At 43.9% G+C, this 22,991-nt stretch overlaps 1 protein-coding gene across 1 annotated transcript in view; it reads right to left on the bottom strand.

Moving 5' to 3' along the window:
• The window catches only part of LOC143773620 (carboxypeptidase A1-like), a 97,282-nt gene that overhangs the window by 5,180 nt on the left and 69,111 nt on the right, over positions 1-22,991 (bottom strand). The window contains exons 3-9 of the mRNA XM_077261019.1: positions 13,719-13,853; positions 10,599-10,697; positions 8,401-8,502; positions 8,074-8,172; positions 7,827-7,937; positions 6,913-7,003; positions 891-1,090 (exon numbers count right to left, since the gene is read on the bottom strand). Coding sequence (XP_077117134.1) covers positions 891-1,090; positions 6,913-7,003; positions 7,827-7,937; positions 8,074-8,172; positions 8,401-8,502; positions 10,599-10,697; positions 13,719-13,853 — 837 coding nt within the window. The remainder of the gene's footprint in view (positions 1-890; positions 1,091-6,912; positions 7,004-7,826; positions 7,938-8,073; positions 8,173-8,400; positions 8,503-10,598; positions 10,698-13,718; positions 13,854-22,991) is intronic.

The following is a 22,991-nucleotide window of genomic DNA, read 5'->3' as shown; positions in this document are numbered from 1 at the left end:
ATCTGAATGTAAAGTAAAAGTAAAGTAAAAAGTAAAAAAAGGGGTTACAAAATTTTGCTGAAGCTAACCAGCCTCAAAAGTTCGCAAGCGTACAATATTCATATAACCTATTTCGTCCTTTTTGTCTTTCTAATGTGAGCAATAGCACACACTATAATCCACATCCTTACCTAAGATGTCCTCAGTTTAACGTTTAACTTAAAATTTGTAGTTTATACTTCCTCACTAGTACATGTAGAGGTGGATCGGTGACATTTCAGCCCTTGTGTTCCAGGTCAATATCCAGCCAGGAGCACCATTTGAGAATGTACAGGTTGTAGTGCACATTCTTCCCGTATATCTATGAATTGCCAGATAATATGAGCTTATCACATATTATACTGATAAATTAGTTGACTTGCTATAAGATTGCCCCAACAGTATATGAGATAAGACATTTGTGAGCCCATTGGGGCTAAAAGCTAAGAGTAAGCCAAAGTCACATAACCAATGGGAAATACATATAGTTTCAGCGTTAATACCATTATCACCCATTATGTGGCATTTGGTATTTTGAGATTTTTCTCTTGTGCTGGACTAACATGGCCCTGCACACTCCCCAATCCCCTGCTATATTATATAAAGGAAGGATATATCTATAAAAGTATTAAAGGTAAAAGCCTGTCTTCATAGTTGAGCATCTAGCTAAATACACTAAACTTCGCACTGTTGCGCATACTTGACTGTTCTCTAGTAGATTTTTATTTTGTTCAACAAGAGAATTTTCCAGGATTTTTCAAAATTTGCTAAGAGTAGGGAAATAAATGTGACGTTTGCATGTATGACACCAGTGATAGGCCACAGAAGTCACGTGAATAAAGGAGGTCAGGTCACTGCTTGTTCATTCTTACCAGCTCCTCGTGGTCAGGTGCTAGATTAGTAGTGTAGCCATAGGGAAAGAGAAGCATCTGCGAGTAGCTGTGTATGGTAAGCATAGCTTTCACATTGCCATGAGCCAAAATAAAGTCCGCAACAGAGTTAACCTCAGGCTCAGAGTGAGGATGTGCTCCATGATACGTCTCAGCACAAGGATTGCTGCTGGAACCAGGGCCTGCAAAACAATAAAACCGCATGTCCAATAGTTTCCTTATGTCCTGTAGGTGCTGTAAATATACCTAATACAATCTAATCCTCTAAAAATTGTCACTAAATAATTCCATGAGAACAGTCTAATCTTAATGTTAGTGACCAGTGTCTGCAATTTTTTGTTTGCAATAGACTCACACAGCTTAGCTTAAAGGGAATCTGTCAGCAGGTTTTTGTCACCTAATGTGAGAGCATGTAGAGACAAAGACTCTGATTCCAGCTATGTGTCACTAGGCTGCTTGTTTTATCAGCAGGAGATTATCAGTAGAGGCCTATTAAACATGTTGCAGTGTTTATTTTTATTTTAAGTCAGTCTTCAGCTCAGTCTCACGCCATTGCGACTTGATGGATGAATGCTCTGTAGGAAGATCGATGTTGTGCAAGCCTAGATAGGTCCTCCAGGGTCTTCTGCACTGTTATCTTGATAGTATCAAGCCATCAAGTTGCTGATCTTCCCTTTTGCCTTGTTCCTTCTATTCTTCTAACCATGATGTCCTTCTCCAGTGATTGCTCTCTTGATGTGTCCAAAAGAGGCAAGTCGTAGCTCGGTGATCCTTGCTTCGAGTAACATGACTGACTTGATGTGTTCCAAAATTGATTTGCTTGCTCTTCTTGCCATCCATGGTATTAATAACATCCTTCTCCAGCACCATATTTCAACAGTCCTGATTTTTCATCTGTCGTGTTTCTTTATTGTCCAGGTTTCGCATCTGTATGTTACTACAAAAAAGACCAGAATATGTAAGAGCCGTGTCTTATTCACCAGTGACATGTTCCTCGATTTGAACACCTTTTCCAATGGTTTCATTGTTGATTTGATCATAGCTATTCTCCTATTGACTTCAGGTGTCGTCGCTGCATCATTGATCCGAGAAGGTTGAAGTCCTTTACAACTTCCAGTTTGTCGCCGTCCGTCTCAAATATGTCCCAATCATACCTGGCAGTAGTCAATATCTTTGTATTCTTTGTATTGAGTAGGAGTCCCATGATCGAGCTTCCCATCTTGACACTCTGTAATAAGGTCTTCATACTATCTACGCAATGTCGTCGTCCATATTCATGATCTCTATATAATCCCTCCATTAGCCCTCACAGCTGATTGGCAGCTTTCTCCATATGCTCAGTGTACACAGAAAGCTGTAAATTAGTGGTGTGGGAGGGCTATACAGAGCTCAGCATTCAGAGCACTGGCAGATCAGCAACAGATAAACCAGTGATTTTATCAAAACTGCAGCAAGCAGCCCAGTAAGTGATACATTGCTGGAATCAGGGTTTCTGCATATTCATTATGCTACTCTCATATAGGGTAACAAAAAAGTCTGGTGACAGATTTCCTAAAAATTACTATCCACCTGAAAAATACTGGACAACATAGTGTAAGAAACTGTCAAAACCAAAACATTTTTTTAAATCAAATATTTCTTAAAATTATTTTTATAACACAGCAGTACAAAACAACAACACAACCATGAAAGGGACCCAGTCCCTCTTCTATCCCCCCCCCACAACATGAAACTCTATTAAACATAACATTTTAAGATAAATATTTCACAGTTCTGCCCACAGCAGATTAGAAGTCTTAAAATATGAGTAACCACTAACATAACAATATTAATGGGGAATCTAGATCTTGGTTTGGCACATTTATATACGTGTCTATAGCTGCCCAATATGGAATATAGCACCTATCATGTCTTTATATTGAATCTATACATAAGTCAAAATCAACCTAGTCAAAATGTTTGCAGTTCTCTGGATGCTAGGCCGAAGCCATCAATCCATGGAGGCCATATCTTTTCAAATTTGGAGATGGCCTTCCTTTTCAAATATATGGTTTGTTCCAGATTTAATAGCCAATTAATCTTATTTATAAATTCTGTTACTGTGGGCGCCTGCTCTGATAACCAATGTTGGGCTATCAGTTTCCTGGCCATGTATAACATGTGTGCTACCGCTATTTTGCCATGTTCGTCAGTGCTCAGATCATCTATATTTCCCAGTATACGTACTAATGGTGCGGGATCTGTATTGACCGTTCTATTAATGATCGATATTACATCCCTCCAGAAGATCTCCAAAGCAGAGTATGTCCACATCATATGAAGCATATTAGCCGGGGATGTTTTATATCTAGCACATATGGGGTCTGGATGGAGCCCTTTATCATGGATAAATTGGGGTGTTCTATATGACTGGTGTAGTACCTGTAAGTGAGAAAATATATGGGGCTCACTCAAAGATAACTGTGGAACTCTTTCCAGTATTTCATACCACAACCCCTCTTCAATAGGGCCTATCATGCCCTCCCATTTTTCTTTTGACTGTATGGGGTGTTTTGTTAATACCAGGTCCAACAGATATCTATAAAGTGTAAATATCTATAAATGAGACATCTGCACTGAAGAAGAAAGTACGTATGTACAGAAGTAGCTATTAACAGATGGACTGTTATAATCACTGCTATACTGGTGCAGAAATCCCCTGTGATCAAATCCCACTAGTATTGAAAGTACCTGTAATTAACCCAAGGACATATGATTAGGGGTGCTGTTAAAGAGTGAGGACAAACTTGTGCTCAGTGGATAGCAGGGTAGCAGGACAATATGTCATGGTTCCTGTTGAATGCGGATGATGCGGAGTACACTCCCAGCGTAGTCCCATATGGAGCTTGATGGAGTTACTAGCGGGGATAAGTGGAGGTATACTGTGCCACCGGGGCAGTGTCCTCCCTGGGTGGTGGGGTAGCATCCGATACTGCTGTATAGCTGGAACGGGTGAGTGGCGACTTGGCCGTTTTCATAGTTGGAGCTATCAAATTACCATACCTACAGATTGGGCTTTCCTGAATACAAACTTAGGATGATCGGGTAACACTAGACATTGCGTCCAGATATCTATAAAGTAATGAGATTAGTCCTCCAGAGTTATGTGAGCTGGCTATTCTGTGTATTACATCATTTTTGGTCACTCCGTTATTTAGGATGGGACCCTCAGCCTGATATGCATGTCGTAACTGAAGATACTTATAAAATTCATTGTTGGGTAGTCCATATTCATTCTGTATTTGTGAGAATTCCTTGAGTGTATTTCCCTCTAAAACATGTGTAAATCTTTCTACTCCTTTTTCACTTTAGTTTTTAAACCCTTCCAAATTATATAGATTAGCCATGGCATTTCCCACAATGACGTAAATTGTGAAATTCCTTGTATACCTTGTAGTTTCTTCACCGTCCCCCAAAGTTTGTATATTAACAGCGTAGTTGGGGGTTCTAGAAGAGGGTATCTTACATTTGTGAGCCTCCAATGCTTCATAGAGTCTGAGTGATTTAAAATGTGATTGAAGTGGTAAACGTTGAACTCCCTCTACCCTTCCAGGGTCATCCCACCCACGAATGTGCTGGAGCTGAGCTGCCATGTATAAGCCATGAATTGGGGACTGCAATGCCACCCATTGTTTTATCTCTTTGCAGAGTTTCCAGTTTAATTCTTGGAGATTGTCTTCCCCAGATTAAGTCTCTGAACATCCCATTAATTTTGGGCAGCCAAATTGGAGCATTATGCAACACATACACACGTGGTCAAAATTGTCGGTACCCCTCGTTTAATGACAGAAAAACCCACAGTGGGTGGGTCACATAGATCTTAAATTTCTGAATAATATGTGCAACTGTAGTCACAGGAACATCAAGCTGCTTGGAGATGGTTTTATAACTTTTACCTTTAACATGTTTGTCTATAATTTTCTTTCTAATCTCCTGAGACAAGTCTTTCCTTCGCTTCCTCTGGTCCATGTTGAGTGTGATACACACCATGTCACCAAACAGCACAGTGAATATCTGGAGCCCTATATACAGGCCCACTCACTGATTCCAAGATTGTACACACCTGTGATGATAGTTAGTGGACACACTTTGATTTAAGATGTCCCTTTTGTCACATTATTTTCAGGGGTACCATCATTTCTGTCCATGTCTATTTCATGAGTTGTATTTTCTTAAAAATTCTGTGGAAGCATGGTTGAAAAGTAATGTCTGACTTTCATTTGTTCATTTGCATAGATCTTTTAATTACTTTTGTCAGATTCAAAGTTATTTCTGTGACCATTTAACGAGGGGCACCAACAATTTTGACCACGTGTGTGTAGCAATTGTGGCATCCTGATCATCTTGACCAAGTTGGTGCGACCCACAACTGACAGTGGTAGTTTAGACCACATGTCCAGTTTGCAAAAACCAAAACATTTTTACTGTAGAAAGATTTAACTTTGGGATTCCTTTTGGTCCAGGTTAAATATATGACATCTATTAGATGAATATAACTAGGTCATAACATTCCACATAATTTCCCTTGCTTTCCTTTTGTCTGAGTCTGTGTATTTGTTTGTAAAATTTTACCCTTTATCTACTTGAAAATGTTTAGCTATTACTATAGTATAAGATCAGTTGTTAACCTATAAATGATAGCGAAAAATCTAAAATGCCTAATTATTATTTCTGTTCCCGTAAAAATTGGAAACATTAAACAATAACAATAAAAATTACAATTAAAAAAAATAAATAAACATTTTTCTATTAGATCACAAAACATTAAAAAGAAAGGCTCCTGTGTTTAGATAGTGCTGTTACATACTTTTTATGGTGCCCCTTGATGTAATTTTGATCCCCTTTCATAATGTCTACCATCTTTGCTCCTAGTGCTCAGAGTTCTAGTGGCTTGCTGCCCAACAACAGACATCCTTCAGCGACCTATGTACATAAAGGTCTAGGACATAGCACTGAGCTACTGAAATTGTCACCATTAGGACTAGATGCAGTAAGTGGACCCTCTGACAGGAAATGTAAAAATCACCAAGAGGCGCCATAATAAGTACTGTATATACTCGAGTAAAAGCCGACCTGAGTATAAGCCAAGGCACCTAAATTTGCCACGAAAAACTGTGAAAACACATTGACTCGAGTATAAGCCGGATATGCATTGACCCCTCATCCCTATTCTGGTATGCATGGCTCCCCATCCCTGTCCTTATCCCCTATCCCTATGCATGGTTCCTATAAAAAAAAACAACTCATCCTACCTGCCTTCCCTGCGTGCCCTCGCTGCATCTCGTTCCGGCGCCAGCAGCTCCTGCGGCTGAGCGATCACGTGTCCCCGCTCATTAAGGTAATGAATATTCACTCCACGCCTATGGGAGTGAAGAGATGTGAATATTCATTACCTTAATGAGCGAGGGACACATGATCACTCGGCCAGAAGAGCTGCTTGCGCCAGCCGGAACAAGATGCAGCGAAGGCACACAGGGAAGGTACCGTAAATAGGATGTGTGCTGGAAGCCGGCGGCTGCGGCTGTAACTGCGCGCTATCAGAGAAATTAATATTTACTGCCAGCGCAGTGAATATTCATTTCTCTTTAGCAGTTGGCACAGGCTTTACCTGCAGCCGCTGACTCATGCCTCTGTGACCCACTGCTCCGCCGCTCCCCTTCCCCCGCCGACATTCTGGGACAATGACTCGTGTATAAGCCGAGGGTTTTTTCAGCACAAAAAAATGTGCTGAAAAACTCTGCTTATACATGACTATACACAATAAGTAATATCAATATCTAGACACAAAAACATTATTTTACTTGATTCAAAATAAAAAATGGTGTGTTTAACAAGATTTATCAAAGAAATGTAGCATTAAATTACAGAAACAATTATTTAAGTATGACGTAGGTTGTAATATAAATTCCTTTCATGTCTACTTTTTCTATGATATAAATATGAATCATTTAATCAAGTTTTGTACCTCCAAAACCTGCATTCCAATTCCTGTTGGGATCCACACCAATACAAGAAGAGCCCACATTGATCGACCTGGTCTTTCTCCACATGCGATTCTGAAAAAACCCATATATTAAATAATTTAAATAAGCCATGAAAGAAACAGCACAAAAGTGTGAACTGTGATTACATTTTCCAACAGTAGCCAAACTCAATGGCTTATTCTCAAGACAGTAAGTTGTCCACAATTCATAGAATAGGAGATAACTGACAGAACGGAGTCCGACCTATGGGACACTCTGCTATCTCGAGAATGGGCCTGAGTATGCTCACCTCCACTCTATTCATGATCCTGGTTTCTGGGTTCCACAGCTCTGTTCTTGGGATTGTTGGGTACCCAATGGATAGGGGATAACTTATTATCTTGAAATAAAACCTTTTTAACAGTGCTGTGAAGAACCATCAAAGATGAAATTTAGTAGCAGTATATGTCCTCTGTAAGGTGGCAGCTGGACAGATCCTGGACAAGAGGTATGTGTCGCCAAGGTGCCAAGCCTCGGTGATGTAGGACCCGGAGAAGAAGGCTCTGGTGCATATAGTGCTGAAGGGTTTTTCATGGGTCCAAGTTTTTGGAGCAGCTGAAAGAGCGGCGTGGGATCGGCTGCTCACTTGCCTCCTGTTCCAGGTCTAGGAGCAGGCTATAAAAGGCAGTTCACCTGCCTCATTTAATGTCTGACTTTGTGTATGTGCCTTCCTGAAATTGCTGCCAAAGAGTGAGTGGATCCCTACACCCCCAATACTGTGTATCAGGTTACCTATTTAATTTACTATTGTGTGAAGGAAATCAGAGGAAAGTTGTTACAAAGTTGAGCTTTCCTGCTGTACTATGACAATTACACAATCTCTGGTTATTAATTTAATTAACAGCACAAATCTTACCGTACTGTGTGTGTATGCATAGCCGTCAGGGTTGGTAACAATCTCCAAAAATATGTCAAAATGGTTTAGAATATCAGTAAGTGATGAGTCGACACCATAGCTGCTTGCAATCTATAAATAAAATTGGAAGATGCATCCATTTATTGACCAAGGTATACAATATCCTTTTAGCAGCTATCTACTGAAAGTTTACATGACATAGATGGATTACAGTAAATATATAATTATGATTATTATTGACCATAACCTTTTTAGCTGTCCATACACCTGTGGCCTGGGTGATCCACTCACGAGAATGAATTCCTGTGTCGATCCATATAGCTGGTTTGTTTCCACCTGTACTGAACTAGAACAGATTACAAATATGTATTCAAATAATATCTTAGTTTACAACGCCCCCCAAAAATACACAAAATAATTTTTCCGAAGTCCTGGCTATCTTCCTTTAGTCTCCTCTTCTACCTTGATCAGATTTTGCCTCATAATACTGTACATTCAAAACTGGTATAAATATGATTTCTCTTATGGTGTCCCAGGAGATCAGCCACTTCTATCTCCTTGTTGCAATCTTTACCTTCAAAGCATATATTGGACGACCTTCATAGCTCTGACCAATATCAATCTTTCTGACCAATTGTGGATACTCCGTCACTAAACTGTCAATCCAGCTGTAAATCTGAAAAAAAAAAGGAAATAGATGACTGTAAGACTAAGTTCAGATGAGCTTCTAAAAATAGTATGTTTCTCATCCAGAAAAAAACCAAATGATTTTTCATATCTCTTGTATGTCTTCCGTTTTTATGCATCAGCAATTATTAAAATATACAAGACCAAATTCAGTTTCTTATGGTAATAACTGCATTCATGAAAAATCGGATGCTATATGGTGTCTCCATATGAAATTCCATTTTTTTTTTGTGCACCCATAGACTTGAACAGGTGAGTCTCATCTGAAATATTGAATATATTATTACATGTTGTGATTTGTCTTCACTTGAACATTTGGTCCTTAAAAAACCAAACATCTGAACAGCCCTAATGAATAACATTGGTCCGAGTGCTGTCTGATTTTTCCCGGACAGCACTCAGACCAAAAATATGGCCATGTGAATGTGGCCTCATTCTGCCATTTTCAATGTACCGTATTTTCCGGCGTATAAGACGACTGGGCGTATAAGACGACCCCCCAACTTTTCCAGTTAAAATATAAAATCTTCTTAAAAGTCGGGGGTCTTCTTATACGCCATATGTCGTCTTATAGGGCCGGTGACTAATGTGCCTTTTGGGTGGGAGTGGTCCCGATGACGACGAGGGGACGTCTCACAGGAAAGTGTGAGTGGACTATCCCCCATTACCTCATCGTAGCGCTGAAGCGTAGGGTCTCTGCTGGGAGCGGCGGCTCCTCTTTGTGCCGCGTGGGTGCTGTGGGGCGGCGGCTCCTCTTCTGTAGTGTGGGGCCTCTGTGCTGTGGGGCGGCGGCGACGTATTTTCATGCGGTCAGTCGGGGCTCCTCCGGCATCTTCTTAAAGCCCGGAGGCCCCGCCGGCAGCTCCATTGCTACGATGCGGTGGCCTCCGGGAAAATGGCCGCTGGGGGCGGCGCATGCTCAGATTCAGATCTCGTCCCGAGATCTCGAGAGACGAGATCTGAATCTGAGCAGCGGCCATTTTCCCGGAGGCCACCGCATCATAGCAATGGAGCTGCCAGCGGGGCCTCCGGGCTTTAAAGAGATGCCGGAGGAGCCCCGACTGACTGCATGAAAATACGCCGCCGCCGCCGCCCCACAGCACAGAGGCCCCACACTGCAGAAGAGGAGCCGCTGCCCCACAGCACAGCACCCACGCGGCACAAAGAGGAGCAGCAGCCGCCGCTCCCAGCACAGAGACCCCACGCTGCAGCGCTACGATGAGGTAATGGGGGATACTCCATGCACTTTCCTGTGAGACGCCCCCTCGTCGTCATCAGGACTACTCCCCCCCCCCCACCCACCATATACACCCGGCGTACAAGACGATACCCGGCGTATAAGACGACCCCCGACTTTTAAGAAGATTTTCAGGGGTTAAAAAGTCGTCTTATACGCCGGAAAATACGGTAACTTAAACTTATAGCTAGGCATATGCATGAAATTTACCGGGGGTTTACTGTGTACTGTAATTATTTAACCATCTTTTCCATAAAAATTATAGAACAGAAAAGAAATTTCTAAACTGAAGTAGCATAGTAGTGAACGTCTGGTCCCATGATAAGAGGAGAGAAAGAAAAGTCTTGTGAATTTTTAATGAATGACTACGGTCACATTTAGGGCTCGTGCAGACGACCATATTAACTGACAAAAAATCAGATCGCACTCGGACCAATGTTATTCTCTGGGGCCATGCACATGTCCGTTTTTTTTGCTCAGACCCAGCCAATCCCAGGAAAAAAAATCGCAGCATACCCAAGGTAAATCAGATTGTCGGCCATGTAACTCAATGAGTCTGTGGGAAAACATTGGACTGCACTTGGATGACATTTGCTTGCAGTCCGATTTTTACAGACTGATACCATGGAGAAGATGGCTAATTTTTTTTTCCCATCTTCTTCTCATCCAAGAAAATAGGAGCACTCTCTGCTGACACTGTGATCAAACTCTGATCAGAGTGTGAGTAGCAGAATCGTCCCGATTCTCTCAGATAAGAGAATATGCGATGAGATGGTCCTAGCCGCAGTGTCTATCACTGATCCACTAGAGAACAGGTCCTATTTTTTAAGAACGAAAAGTGAATTAACCTCTTCTATTGTGTGATACGTGGAATAAATAAAGCTGTTAATGCTTCTCCCACGGAACTTTGCGGATCGCATTTCCTCCTGCTCCTGGTCCATTATTGCCTGCGAAGAAATAGAAAATAAAGTTGACTGAATACGACGGCAACATACAGAAAAGAATAAAGATGAGGACAATATTTACTTTACCATAACCCATCACATATGGTAATAATGCCAGATATACTGTAGCTCATATTTATGTAATTTGTGTACTTCCCTAAACAACCAATTCATGTAAGAGTAGAACATTTATTTCAGTTTCCCATATGTATTTTTCATTGGATTTCAGTTGTGTAACCTGCATTGTACAGTACAGTGTAAGAAAAAAGGGTTTTCACAGTACCCTTTCCCTTATAGTGAATGCAATAAATCTGCAGATTAGTACGCTTAATAGTTAGTTGTGATAACTCAATCCTGACAAACCAGAAGTCTATAAGTAGTATCAAATATATAATTTAATTAAAATTTCAGGTTCATATAATAGCCAGCCTAATTGCACCTGCTTCAAATCTTTAATGCTATGAGACAATTATGCACTATGCAGGCAATGTCAAACCACATATCAAATAATAAAAGTAAAATGACTATATAAATTGAAATTACAAATACAGGTATATAATAGCCAACATACCAAATCTGCTTTGAATATGATGAAGAACGGGCGTAACGCGCATTGCGGTGGTGGGGAAAGCACTTTACCGACATCGATTTGTAAGTACCGTATCCATATTGTCACCGGGTTACCGCAACAGAGCAGAGCCAGAAGACCGTGGCGTCTGGTGGCTCCTACTCCGCCGCTGAGAAGAAGCACTCCTCCAATGTATTAAACATGTTTATTTCTTCCAGCAGAACGGGGGTTAATCGGCCATATTGGAAATTCCTGCATTCAGCTGTGCTCGGCTAGCCATTCCTTTTCCCTATAAAATCTGGGCTCGATTAGCAAGTCCTTGTCTGAGTTAGCAATTGCTGCAAGACATAGGAGTGGGAGAAGTTGGTTTTGAGAAGGAGTGCTGGAAGAGTTAATTAGCGACTGTTATCTGGTTTGTACGCTTGGTAATTCCTTATCCTTCCCTGTTTTGCTATCTTTACCCCCCAATACACACCCTGGTGAATACCACTGTTATATGTGAGTGTATATTTTATGTGTGTGGAGTTTTCAGTTTCCCCTTGTCTTTGTTACCCTGTCAGGTTGGTGTACTGCGGTGCACAGTAGCGCCCCCTCTTCACTGGGTGGGGGAAGGGGACTGACGAAGGGCTAATCTAGGAGATAGGGAAAGGGCGGAGGCCCTGGTGTCTTCACCATCTGAAGTATCCCGGGGAACAGGGCGAGCTAGGGCTTCCCCTAGTGTTAGGGCCAGGAAAGGTGCCCCTGGTCCCAGATCACTCGCCAGTCGAATCGTGACATATATGCTATAAAATTAATTCCTATCTCCTCTTCTGCATAATTACTGTTTGCTAATGTCTACACTACAATACATTATCAGACACTGCCTGAATACAGATTTGGTAGGTTGGCTATTACATACCTGTATTTGTAATTTCAATTTCCATAGTCATTTTACTTTGGTTCCCCTGCACAATTATTATTCACTTTATCTTGTATTAACTATGGTTTGACACTGCCTGCCTGATGTATGGTTGTCTCATAGTATTAAAGATTTGAAGTAGGTGTGAAAATGCCGGTTTTTATATGAACTTGTAAATTGAATATAATTATATATTTTGTTACTACTTATAAACTTCTGGTTTTCTGATTGGTAATTACATACGGCATATCTCTGCATTTATTTTAGTTACGCTCTGACTTATTCTGTGATTGTTTTTAATTTTATATTTAATACAAAATAATAGTTGGTTAACGTACTCTCTAGCATCTTGCGCCTAATTATGCCTGTGATTTTGTGGTGGCAAGGTAAGTATGATATATGTAATGCAGCTTGGGTGCTGTGATATGCATTTAGCACAGAATACACAATTTTGATGTATGAACAGCATATATAATGGTTTTTTAAAAAATATGTACAGGATTCAGGGTTACAATTTATTATTGCTTTCAATTGCTGTTCTTTTAGTCTGCTTTTTGTACAGATTATTTTTTTTCATACAACAATAGCAATCAGTCACATATATTTACCAGTAATATAATAATGTTTACCCATGTACAAAGCTACTCGCTAAATTATGCAAATTCAAGGAGAAAATGGAGTCCAAATTGCAAATAAAATTACAACCAAATTTTATTAATACAAACAATAACACACAAAAACAAATTGTATCCAAAGGAATGTACAACTCATACAATACATGGGTTTTAAGTCATTAGGTAATTGAATCCACAAGTTTAAAAATAGGGCCAAAGCAAGGTCAAGATGTAAATTATCGCTTCCTCAGGGGGCGTGGCCTAGGCAAGGTATCAGTCCGATATAAATATTGATCCGAGCACGATCACCCTCTTATAGGCTAGCGTCTGGTCACTTTAGCGGAACAGATCAATATTTATATCAGACTGATACCTTGCCTAGGCCATGCCCCTTGAGGAAGCGATAATTTGAATGCGAAACGCGCGTCGGGGTACGTGGCCGAGGCAAAGGCAGGACAAACCATCATTATGAGTAATTAAACTTTTTTTTACTAAATATGATCATGCATTGATGTTGGATGCAGCAGTGTGATTTGGGGATCGCTATACTATACGCTATGTTGGTCTGTTAAGGCATACTTGGCTATACACATGTGACATGTTCCAGTTCATTATAATAGATTATATGCCCTGTTGTTGCACCCAATGCATATATATATCCTGACCTTGCTTTGGCCCTATTTTTACACTTGTGGATTCAATCACCTAGTGACTTAAAACACATGTATTGTATAAGTTGTACATTCCTTTGGATACAATTTGTTTTTGTGTGTTATTTTTTGTTTTAATAAAAGTTTGGTGTAATTTTATTGGCAATTTGGACTCGATTTTCTCCTTGAATTTGAATAGCAAGGAGTCAGTCTCAGTAATAGTCTTATTTTCCATTGAAATGTTCACTGGATGAACACCAATAAAAATCATGTGAGGTTACATATGTTAGGTACCTGAACATCCTCTATCATAATGGAGTAATCAATGCTGTTAGACTCTAGAAACTCCTTCACTTGCTGTAAAGTGGCATTAGGAACCATCATGTCGACAGGTAGATCAGGAATTGAAGGACTGCGCCAGTAATCAACCTAAAGGAAAAGAAGTTACTTCATGATAATATTATTAAATCTATCATTTTGGGGAACACATTTAAAACTAGATGGGCATTTCCTGAAGGAAATACATGGTGCTTGAACAGCGCTGCCAGCTTTACAGCAGCACTTTTCACACACGGGACCAGGGGGCCACTTACTTTTCCACACCCGGGACCGGGGCGCACTTACTTTTCCACACCCGGGACCGGGGCGCACTTACTTTTGCACACGGGGCCGGGGGCGCACTTACTTTTGCACACGGGGCCGGGGGCGCACTTACTTTTGCACACGGGGCCGGGGGCGCACTTACTTTTGCACACGGGGCCGGGGGCGCACTTACTTTTGCACACGGGGCCGGGGGCGCACTTACTTTTGCACACGGGGCCGGGGGCGCACTTACTTTTGCACACGGGGCCGGGGGCGCACTTACTTTTGCACACGGGGCCGGGGGCGCACTTACTTTTGCACACGGGGCCGGGGGCGCACTTACTTTTGCACACGGGGCCGGGGGCGCACTTACTTTTGCACACGGGGCCCGGGGCGCACTTACTTTTGCACACGGGGCCGGGGGCGCACTTACTTTTGCACACGGGGCCGGGGGCGCACTTACTTTTGCACACGGGGCCGGGGGCGCACTTACTTTTGCACACGGGGCCGGGGGCGCACTTACTTTTGCACACGGGGCCGGGGGCGCACTTACTTTTGCACACGGGGCCGGGGGCGCACTTACTTTTGCACACGGGGCCGGGGGCGCACTTACTTTTGCACACGGGGCCGGGGGCGCACTTACTTTTGCACACGGGGCCGGGGGCGCACTTACTTTTGCACACGGGGCCGGGGGCGCACTTACTTTTGCACACGGGGCCGGGGGCGCACTTACTTTTGCACACGGGGCCGGGGGTGCACTTACTTTTGCACACGGGGCCGGGGGCGCACTTACTTTTGCACACGGGGCCGGGGGCGCACTTACTTTTGCACACGGGGCCGGGGGCGCACTTACTTTTGCACACGGGGCCGGGGGCGCACTTACTTTTGCACACGGGGCCGGGGGCGCACTTACTTTTGCACACGGGGCCGGGGGCGCACTTACTTTTGCACACGGGGCCGGGGGCGCACTTACTTTTGCACACGGGGCCGGGGGCGCACTTACTTTTGCACACGGGGCCGGGGGCGCACTTACTTTTGCACACGGGGCCGGGGGCGCACTTACTTTTGCACACGGGGCCGGGGGGGCACTTACTTTTCACACACGGGGCCGGGGGGCACTCACTTTTCACACACGGGGCCGGGGGGGCACTTACTTTTCACACACGGGGCCGGGGGGCACTTACTTTTCACACACGGGGCCGGGGGGGCACTTACTTTTCACACACGGGACGAGAGGGTGTCATAGTCACTTTATTCTGATGTTTGACTTTGATAAATGATCATGTCCTAAAATGGACACCGTACATTTGCATAGCTGCCATCTTTGGAAGGTCAAGTTGGGAGTAATGGAAAGTTCGCCATTATTTCCTATGGGAATTTTTTTTTTTAAATGCGATTTAAATAAAATCTACATATCAGATCGACTATAAAAGTCATAGCACACCTGTCCCCACCGAGGCCTTCGAAACGCCGCCTGAACGGGGTCTCTGCGCCGAGCGGTTCGGGCCGCATTAAATCGGAAAACGCGGAGAAGAATAATAAAATATAAGAAATCGGATTACAATATGTTGCTTGAACCTAGGAGGGTTCAAGCACCATAATTATGTACCTTGGGTTTTCTGGTACCAGGAGGAATTTTTAAACTTGTTATTTTTTTAAGCAACAGATAAGTAACTTACTAACATATGAAAGGAGGTTGACCTTCCCATAAACTATAAAGGGGTTGTCCAAAGAAAAGAAGTGATCATCTATCCCCATATCCATGGCAGGGCCGGTTTTAGACAAAGTGGATCCCTGGGCAAAAGTTTAAAGTGGGGCCCCAAATTCTCACATATTGCACCATCACAAAGAAACATGTCTGTTGTATTTACATGCACTGAGTTCAGGCCGTTAAATGACGTGATCGACATTAATGAAGTCATTCAACGCTTGTTTCCTGGCCTCTTTACTACGGCTGAGGAAGAATGATGGGCACAGATAGTCCTCGATACAGTATAATGCAGGTCCCATATAGTACATATAGTATAATGCATTCCCTATGGTCCTTGATAGAGTATAACGCAACCCCCCTCAGAGTATAATGCAGCCCTCTCAGAGTATAATGCAGCCCCCTTCTGAGTATACTGCAGCCCCCTCATAGAGTATAGTGCAGCCTCCCAACACAAAGTATAGTGCCGCCTCCCCAAACCCAGTATAGTGCAGCCTCCCATACACAGTATAATGTATCCCCCCACACACAGCATAGTGCAGCTGTAAGTTGCTAGCAGGTGCGTAGGATGCAGTGACACACAGGAGGCAGAACAAGGGTGACCGTTAGCCCGGTCCATTTCCCTACTCTCTTTTTGCTCGCCATTCCATGGGCGAGGTTCTTTGAGGAATACATGGCTGTCTTTTCTCCTTCTGTGTGGTTTGCTGCCAGATAAAATTTTCTCTATCATAACGATTGGGGGGCTTGCCAGCCATTGTTCGTTTGGAGCGCCTCAGATTAGAAGAAGTAGTGAAGTCCTCTTGCGGAGCAGAATCTGATCGTAGGGGAGGAGTCATGGATGAGCCTGTATTCCCCGATTTCAACCCTTTGGGGGCCCCGGGACTTAATTCATCACACTCTTCTTCCTCTTCTACCGGTGTGTGGATTGTCTCTGGGGTCTCGGACTCTTCTTCCGCTTGTACAGGGTTTTTAGACAGACAGGGTCAGAGCATATTCCGGTGATGAGTTCGAGTGGGAGCATTCTCTTTTCTCTCAGGCTGGACTTCATATGCAGGTCCCTCAGGACTAACTCATCTCTTCACCCAGTACAGGTCTTTCTCCCAACGATTTTCCAGCTTGTCCCGAGGACGTTTCTCCCGCACTAAGACACAGTCTCCAACTTGAAACTCTGTTGTTCCAGATGATGTCTTCTCTGCATATTCTAACTCCTGTAGTCTCATCTGGACCAACCGGTGTAAGGTTTGCAAACGATGTCAATGTTCCCGAACCCAGGAGGACACCCCCGTCCGTGGGTAGTTCTCTTCTGGATCCAATACCAACTCAGTGATTCCTTTTCCATCTCGGCCAAACAGAAGGAAGTAAGGCGTATATCCCATGGTCCGATGTACTCGATTATTATATATCCACATGAGTTCAGAAACGTTTTCAGGCCTCCGGGCTTTTCGATCTTCTTCTAAGGTTCTTAGCATCTGAATTAGCGTATGGTTAAACCGTTCACAGGTGCCATTACCCTGAGGATGGTAAGGTGTGGTGCAGGACTTGTCGATCCGGTACATGCGATGCAGCTCATCCATTACTTTCCCTAAGAAACAGGCTCCTTGATCAGAGTGAATCCTCCTCAGACATCCATAGAGTTGGATGAAGTTCTTGCAGATTGCATACGCAGCGGACTCTGCTGTCTGGTCCCGAGTCGGAGTCACCACGGCAAACTTTGTAACATGATCCACCATCACCAGACAGTGCTCATAGTCCTGATGGGCTGGAAAAATGGTCAGATAGTCTATCATCAAGAGTTCTAGAGGGGGGAGGTTACAATGGACTGGACGGGAGCTCTCTGCTCTGGCGGCTTAGCCAGTTCACATGTCTGACACGTCCTACAGGCCTCTTCCACTTTTATTTTCAAATGAGGGTGGAAGATGAACCATTGTAACCATTGAAAGGTCTTTTCTGGAACAAAGTGGGCTCCTTGCTCGTGCGCAGCAATGGCAATCTGGGGTAACAGCGCTGTTGGAACTACGACTTGCCAGGTCACACTCAGCTCAGTCCGTAGTTGTGCTTTTCAATATAGTAGTCCATTCTTCATCAAAAGTTGTTCCCACTGTCGAAGAATCCGTAGCGTCTCTGGAGACAGAGTACCCCTTTCTGCTGAACTGGGGAGTTTTTGTGAAGCCACACACCATCTTAGCAAGACTAGTTCGCTATCTTCCTGTTGCCTTTGAACCCACTCATCCCGGGATCATCCCAGAATGCCTTCCTGGTTCGAAGAGTGTATTTGTTCCTGTGTTGCCACCATCGTCCTGGTGGGTCTCAAGAATTTAGGGACTTCTTCATCTTACAGCTCTTCATTTCTGTCCCACTCTTGCTTAGTACTTTTTCTTCTGGACAGAGCATCGGCATCAGTGTTCTCTGCTCCCCTTTTATAGGCAATCCTATATCGAAACTTTGCCATTCTGGCCACCCATCACTGCTCCAAAGCCCCCAGTCTCGCATTTTCCAGATGTGCTAACGGGCTGTTGTCAGTGCACACCAATACTTCAGAGCCGGACAAATACTCTGCAAATTTCTCCGTCATAGCCCACACTAATGCCAGCAGCTCCAACTTAAAGGAGCTGTAGTTGTCCGGATTACACTCAGAATTGTGAATGGACCAACTCACGTAAGCGATCACTCTCTTCCGTCGTGCATCTGTGACAACACAGCCCCAAGTCCCAGCAGGCTTCTGTCGGTGTGGAGAATCAACGGTTGAGAGAAAGCCAATACAGCAGCTTCTGTGAATGCTCTCTTGAGATCCTGAAATGCCTCCTCCTGAGATTTCTTCCAACAAATCTTCCAGTTCTTAGCACCTGAAGGTACTCCTTTCAACAGCTCCAGTAAAGGTTTTGCTCATCGAGCGAAATTCTTCACAAAGTGTCTGCAATAATTGGTCAGTCCCAGGAATGCCCCGACATCCTTCACGGTCTCTGGAATGGGCCAGTCTTGTATCACGGTGACTTTTTCTCGGGAGGGCTCCACTCCTTCAGCGGAAACGACATGACCCAAGTATTCAATCTGTGTGCAAAACAAATGTAATTTTTGAGGCTTCACTTTTAGTCCGTGTCTCTGAAGGCAGTCCAACACTTGTTCTAAGCGCTGTAGGTGTTCCGCAAATGAAGCCACATAGACTATAATGTCGTCCAAGTAGATGAGCGTGGATTCAAAGTTTAAATCTCCCAGACACCTCTCCATGAGACGTTGAAAAGTTCCTGGAGCGTTGGTTAAGCCTAACGGCATTTGATTGAACTCGTACAGCCCCATGGGCAGAATAAAGGCAGTCTTTGCCCGATCTTGTTCCAACATGGGTACTTGCCAGTATCCACTGGTGAGGACTAATTTAGTGAAGAATCTGGCTTTTCCCAGTGCAGACAGGGATTCTTCAATCCTGGGCAATGGATATGAGTCTCTCACGGTACAGGCATTGAGCTTCCGATAATATACACAAAAGCGTAAGGTTCCATCTTTCTTCCGCACAAGCACAATTGGGGCAGCCCACGGACTCTGACTTTCCCTAATTACGCCAGCCTGCAACACTGGTTCAACATGTTGTTCACTTCCTGGTACAGCTGTGGTGGAATTTGTCGGTAACGCTCTTTTATGGGCAAGGTATTCCCACTCGGTATTTTATGTATAATGGCCATGGTGTAGCCAAAATCATCTTCGTGGTGAGCAAAGACATCTTTAAATTGCCCCAACAGAGCTTCCACCTGCTTCACCTGGGTGTGTGTAAGCTCGGTCAGCTCGGCCTGCATTTGTTCCAGTATGGGTCGGCTCTCTTTGATGTAATGAGGCTCCGGTACCAAAATGGAATTTACTGACAGTCCAGGGGTTCCCTGGTTGTATTTCCAGTTGCACCATTTGGGGGGATATCATTTCTTCGGGTGGACTCACTACCCCGGCCTTTTGGGAACTATGGTAATGTCCTGATCTCCTAAATTAATGCACCATACAGGAACAATCCCTTCTTGTACAATCGCTAAGGTATGCGCTACTAGGAGTCCCATAGGTAATTGTTCTGGAAGAGATGGTTCAATCTGGACCTCAACCCCCTCCAAGGGGACACGAGCATGGACAAGCCAAGTTAGCACCTTTTGTCCCGGTGGAAGAACAAGTTTGGTGGATACAGGGACAATCACTTTTCCGAGCACTCCTCCCTAATGGCCAGACTCTTGTACTTGAGCCACTCATGCCAGCTGTTGAAAAATTCTCCTTTGGGGGTATGTGGGTCCCACTGCTTTAGAGTCTCATTAGAAGGCTCTCCAATGAGAAGGCTGCCGAACTCCTTTAGCATGTTCATCACCAAGGTAATGGTGTGTCCGTTATTCACTTCTCCCTGGGTCAGTATCACACCTTTCTGTCCCAGGTCTTTCCCACAAATAGACACCTGCATCCATACCACCCCTGTGACTGGGATGGGCAGTTGGTTGGCAGCCATTAACTTTATCACAGGGCCCCACTCAGGCCGTTTTGCTCTGGGAAAATGTCGCTGGAAATAAGTCTCTGGCATCGTTGTCACCTGTGAGTCTGTGTCTACTAGGCATTGCACTGCACGACCGTCCATCTCAGCCCATATCAGAGGGCATGTTGACACTAAACTTGCTGGACTTCCACTACTCTTCCTCACCTGTTCTGGCTCTGGGCAGCGTCCCCCCAGCTCAGAGCCCTCTAGTTTAATGGGCTACGAGACACCACTCTTCCTCGACAGGTGCATTCCTGCGCAATGTGTCCGCTCTCTCCGCAGTTGAAGCAAGTGAGCAGTCTCTGCCGGCGAAACATTCTGGAGTCACGGCGAGTGTTGTGAATTTGGATTCTGGGCTCCCCCGGTGGCTACTGGTGGAATTGAACTTGTGACATCATCTTCCCTGTTCACCTGTTCTGATTAGATCTGGGTGTCGCTATATAACCTGGCTTCTCTGTTAGATGCTTGCCGGTCAACAATGTTATCAGAAGCCTCTCTGTGCTTGTTCCTGCTCCCAGACATCTACTAGATAAGTTGGACATTCGTCCATGTTTTGTTTTTGTATTTTGGTTCCAGTTCACAGCTGCAGTTTCGTTACTGTGTCTGGAAAGCTCTTGTTGATCAGGAATTGCCACTCTGGTATTATGAGTTAATGCCAGAGTCCTAAAGTAATTTCTGGATGTGTTTTGTTAGGGTTTTCTACTGACCATGAAAGTATGCTTTCTGTCTTCTGCTATCTAGAAAGCGGACCTCAAATTTGCTAAAACTATTTTCCTGCTGCGTTTGTTGTTTCATCTCATATCACCGCCAATATATGTGGGGGGCTTCTGTCTCCTTTTTTGGGCATTTCTCTAGAGGTGAGTCAGGTCTTATATTTCCCTCTGCTAGCATTATTTAGTTCTCCGGCCGGCGCTGGGCATATAGGGATAAAAAGTAGGACATGCTACCTGGCTACTTCTAGATGATGCGGTAGGTTTAGTTCATGGTCAGTACAGTTACATCTTCCAAGAGCTTGTTCCTATTGAGGCTTATGCTAGTTCTCTGGCCATGGAGATCATGACAGTTTGACCGGCCAGTTAAAGGGTTAAAATCCTTGGCTGAGAAAGGAGAGAAATAAGAAGTCTGCTGAGAGTTTTTTTTTTTTTTTTTTTTCTCTGTGCTCTTAATTGGATCACTTGCCAGTCTGTCTATGCTGCAGTCTTTCTTTTTTTTCTCTCTCCTTCTAATCTTTGAATGGCTCTATGTTCACCTGTCTATAATGGATCTACAGAGTGTAACTGCAGGTTTGAATAATCTCGCCACGAAAGTACAAAGTTTGCAAGATTTTGTTGTTCATGCTCCGGTATCAGAGCCGAGAATTCCTTTGCCGGAATTCTTCTCAGGGAATAGATCTAGCTTTCAGAATTTTAGAAATAATTGTAAGTTATTTTTGTCCCTGAAATCTCGTTCTGCTGGAGACCCTGCACAGCAGGTTGGGATTGTGATTTCCTTGCTCCGCGGCGACCCTCAAGATTGGGCTTTTGCATTGGCACCAGGGGATCCTGCGTTGCGCAATGTGGATGCGTTTTTTCTGGCCTTGGGCTTGCTTTATGAGGAACCTCATTTGGAACTTCAGGCAGAAAAAACTTTGATGTCCCTATCGCAGGGGCAAGATGAAGCTGAAATTTACTGCCAAAGATTCCGTAAATGGTCTGTGCTTACTCAGTGGAATGAGTGTGCCTTGGCGGCTACTTTCAGAGAGGGTCTTTCTGATGCCATTAAGGATGTTATGGTGGGGTTCCCTGTGCCTGCAAGTCTGAATGAGTCCATGACAATGGCCATTCAGATCGATAGGCGTCTGCGGGAGCGCAAACCAGTGCACCATCTGGCGGTGTCCACTGAGAAGACGCCAGAAAACATGCAGTGTGATAGAATTCTGTCCAGAAGCGAGCGGCAGAATTTTAGACGGAAAAATGGGTTGTGTTTCTATTGTGGGGATTCTACTCATGTTATATCAGCATGCTCTAAGCGTACTAAAAAGCTTGATAAATCCATTCCCATTGGCACTTTACAGTCTAAATTTATTTTGTCTGTGACCCTGATTTGCTCTTTGTCATCTATTACCACGGACGCCTATATCGACTCTGGCGCCGCTTTGAGTCTTATGGATTGGTCCTTTGCCAATCGTTGTGGGTATGATTTAGAGCCTTTGGAGACTCTTATTCCTCTGAAGGGGATTGACTCCACCCCATTGGCTAATAATAAACCACAATACTGGACACAAGTGACTATGTGTATTAATCCGGATCACCAGGAGACTATTCGTTTTCTGGTGCTGTATAATCTACATGATGATTTGGTGCTAGGATTGCCATGGCTGCAGTCTCACAACCCAGTCCTTGACTGGAGAGCTATGTCTGTGTTGAGCTGGGGATGTAAGGGGACTCATGGGGACGTACCTTTGGTGTCCATTTCATCATCTATTCCCTCTGAAATCCCTGAGTTCCTGTCTGATTATCGTGACGTCTTTGAAGAACCCAAGCTGGGTTCGCTACCTCCGCACCGTGAGTGCGATTGTGCTATAGATTTAATTCCGGGTAGTAAATACCCAAAGGGTCGTTTATTTAATCTGTCTGTGCCTGAACATACTGCTATGCGAGAATATATAAAGGAGTCCTTGGAAAAGGGACATATTCGTCCATCGTCATCTCCCTTAGGAGCCGGTTTTTTCTTTGTGTCAAAAAAAGACGGCTCTTTGAGACCATGTATTGATTATCGGCTTTTGAATAAAATCACGGTTAAATAT

This window comes from Ranitomeya variabilis, chromosome 5 (genome assembly GCF_051348905.1).
Source record: "Ranitomeya variabilis isolate aRanVar5 chromosome 5, aRanVar5.hap1, whole genome shotgun sequence".
NCBI lineage: Eukaryota > Metazoa > Chordata > Amphibia > Anura > Dendrobatidae > Ranitomeya > Ranitomeya variabilis.
Note: the sequence above shows the minus strand (reverse complement) of the source record. Positions and strands in the feature narration are given on the sequence as shown.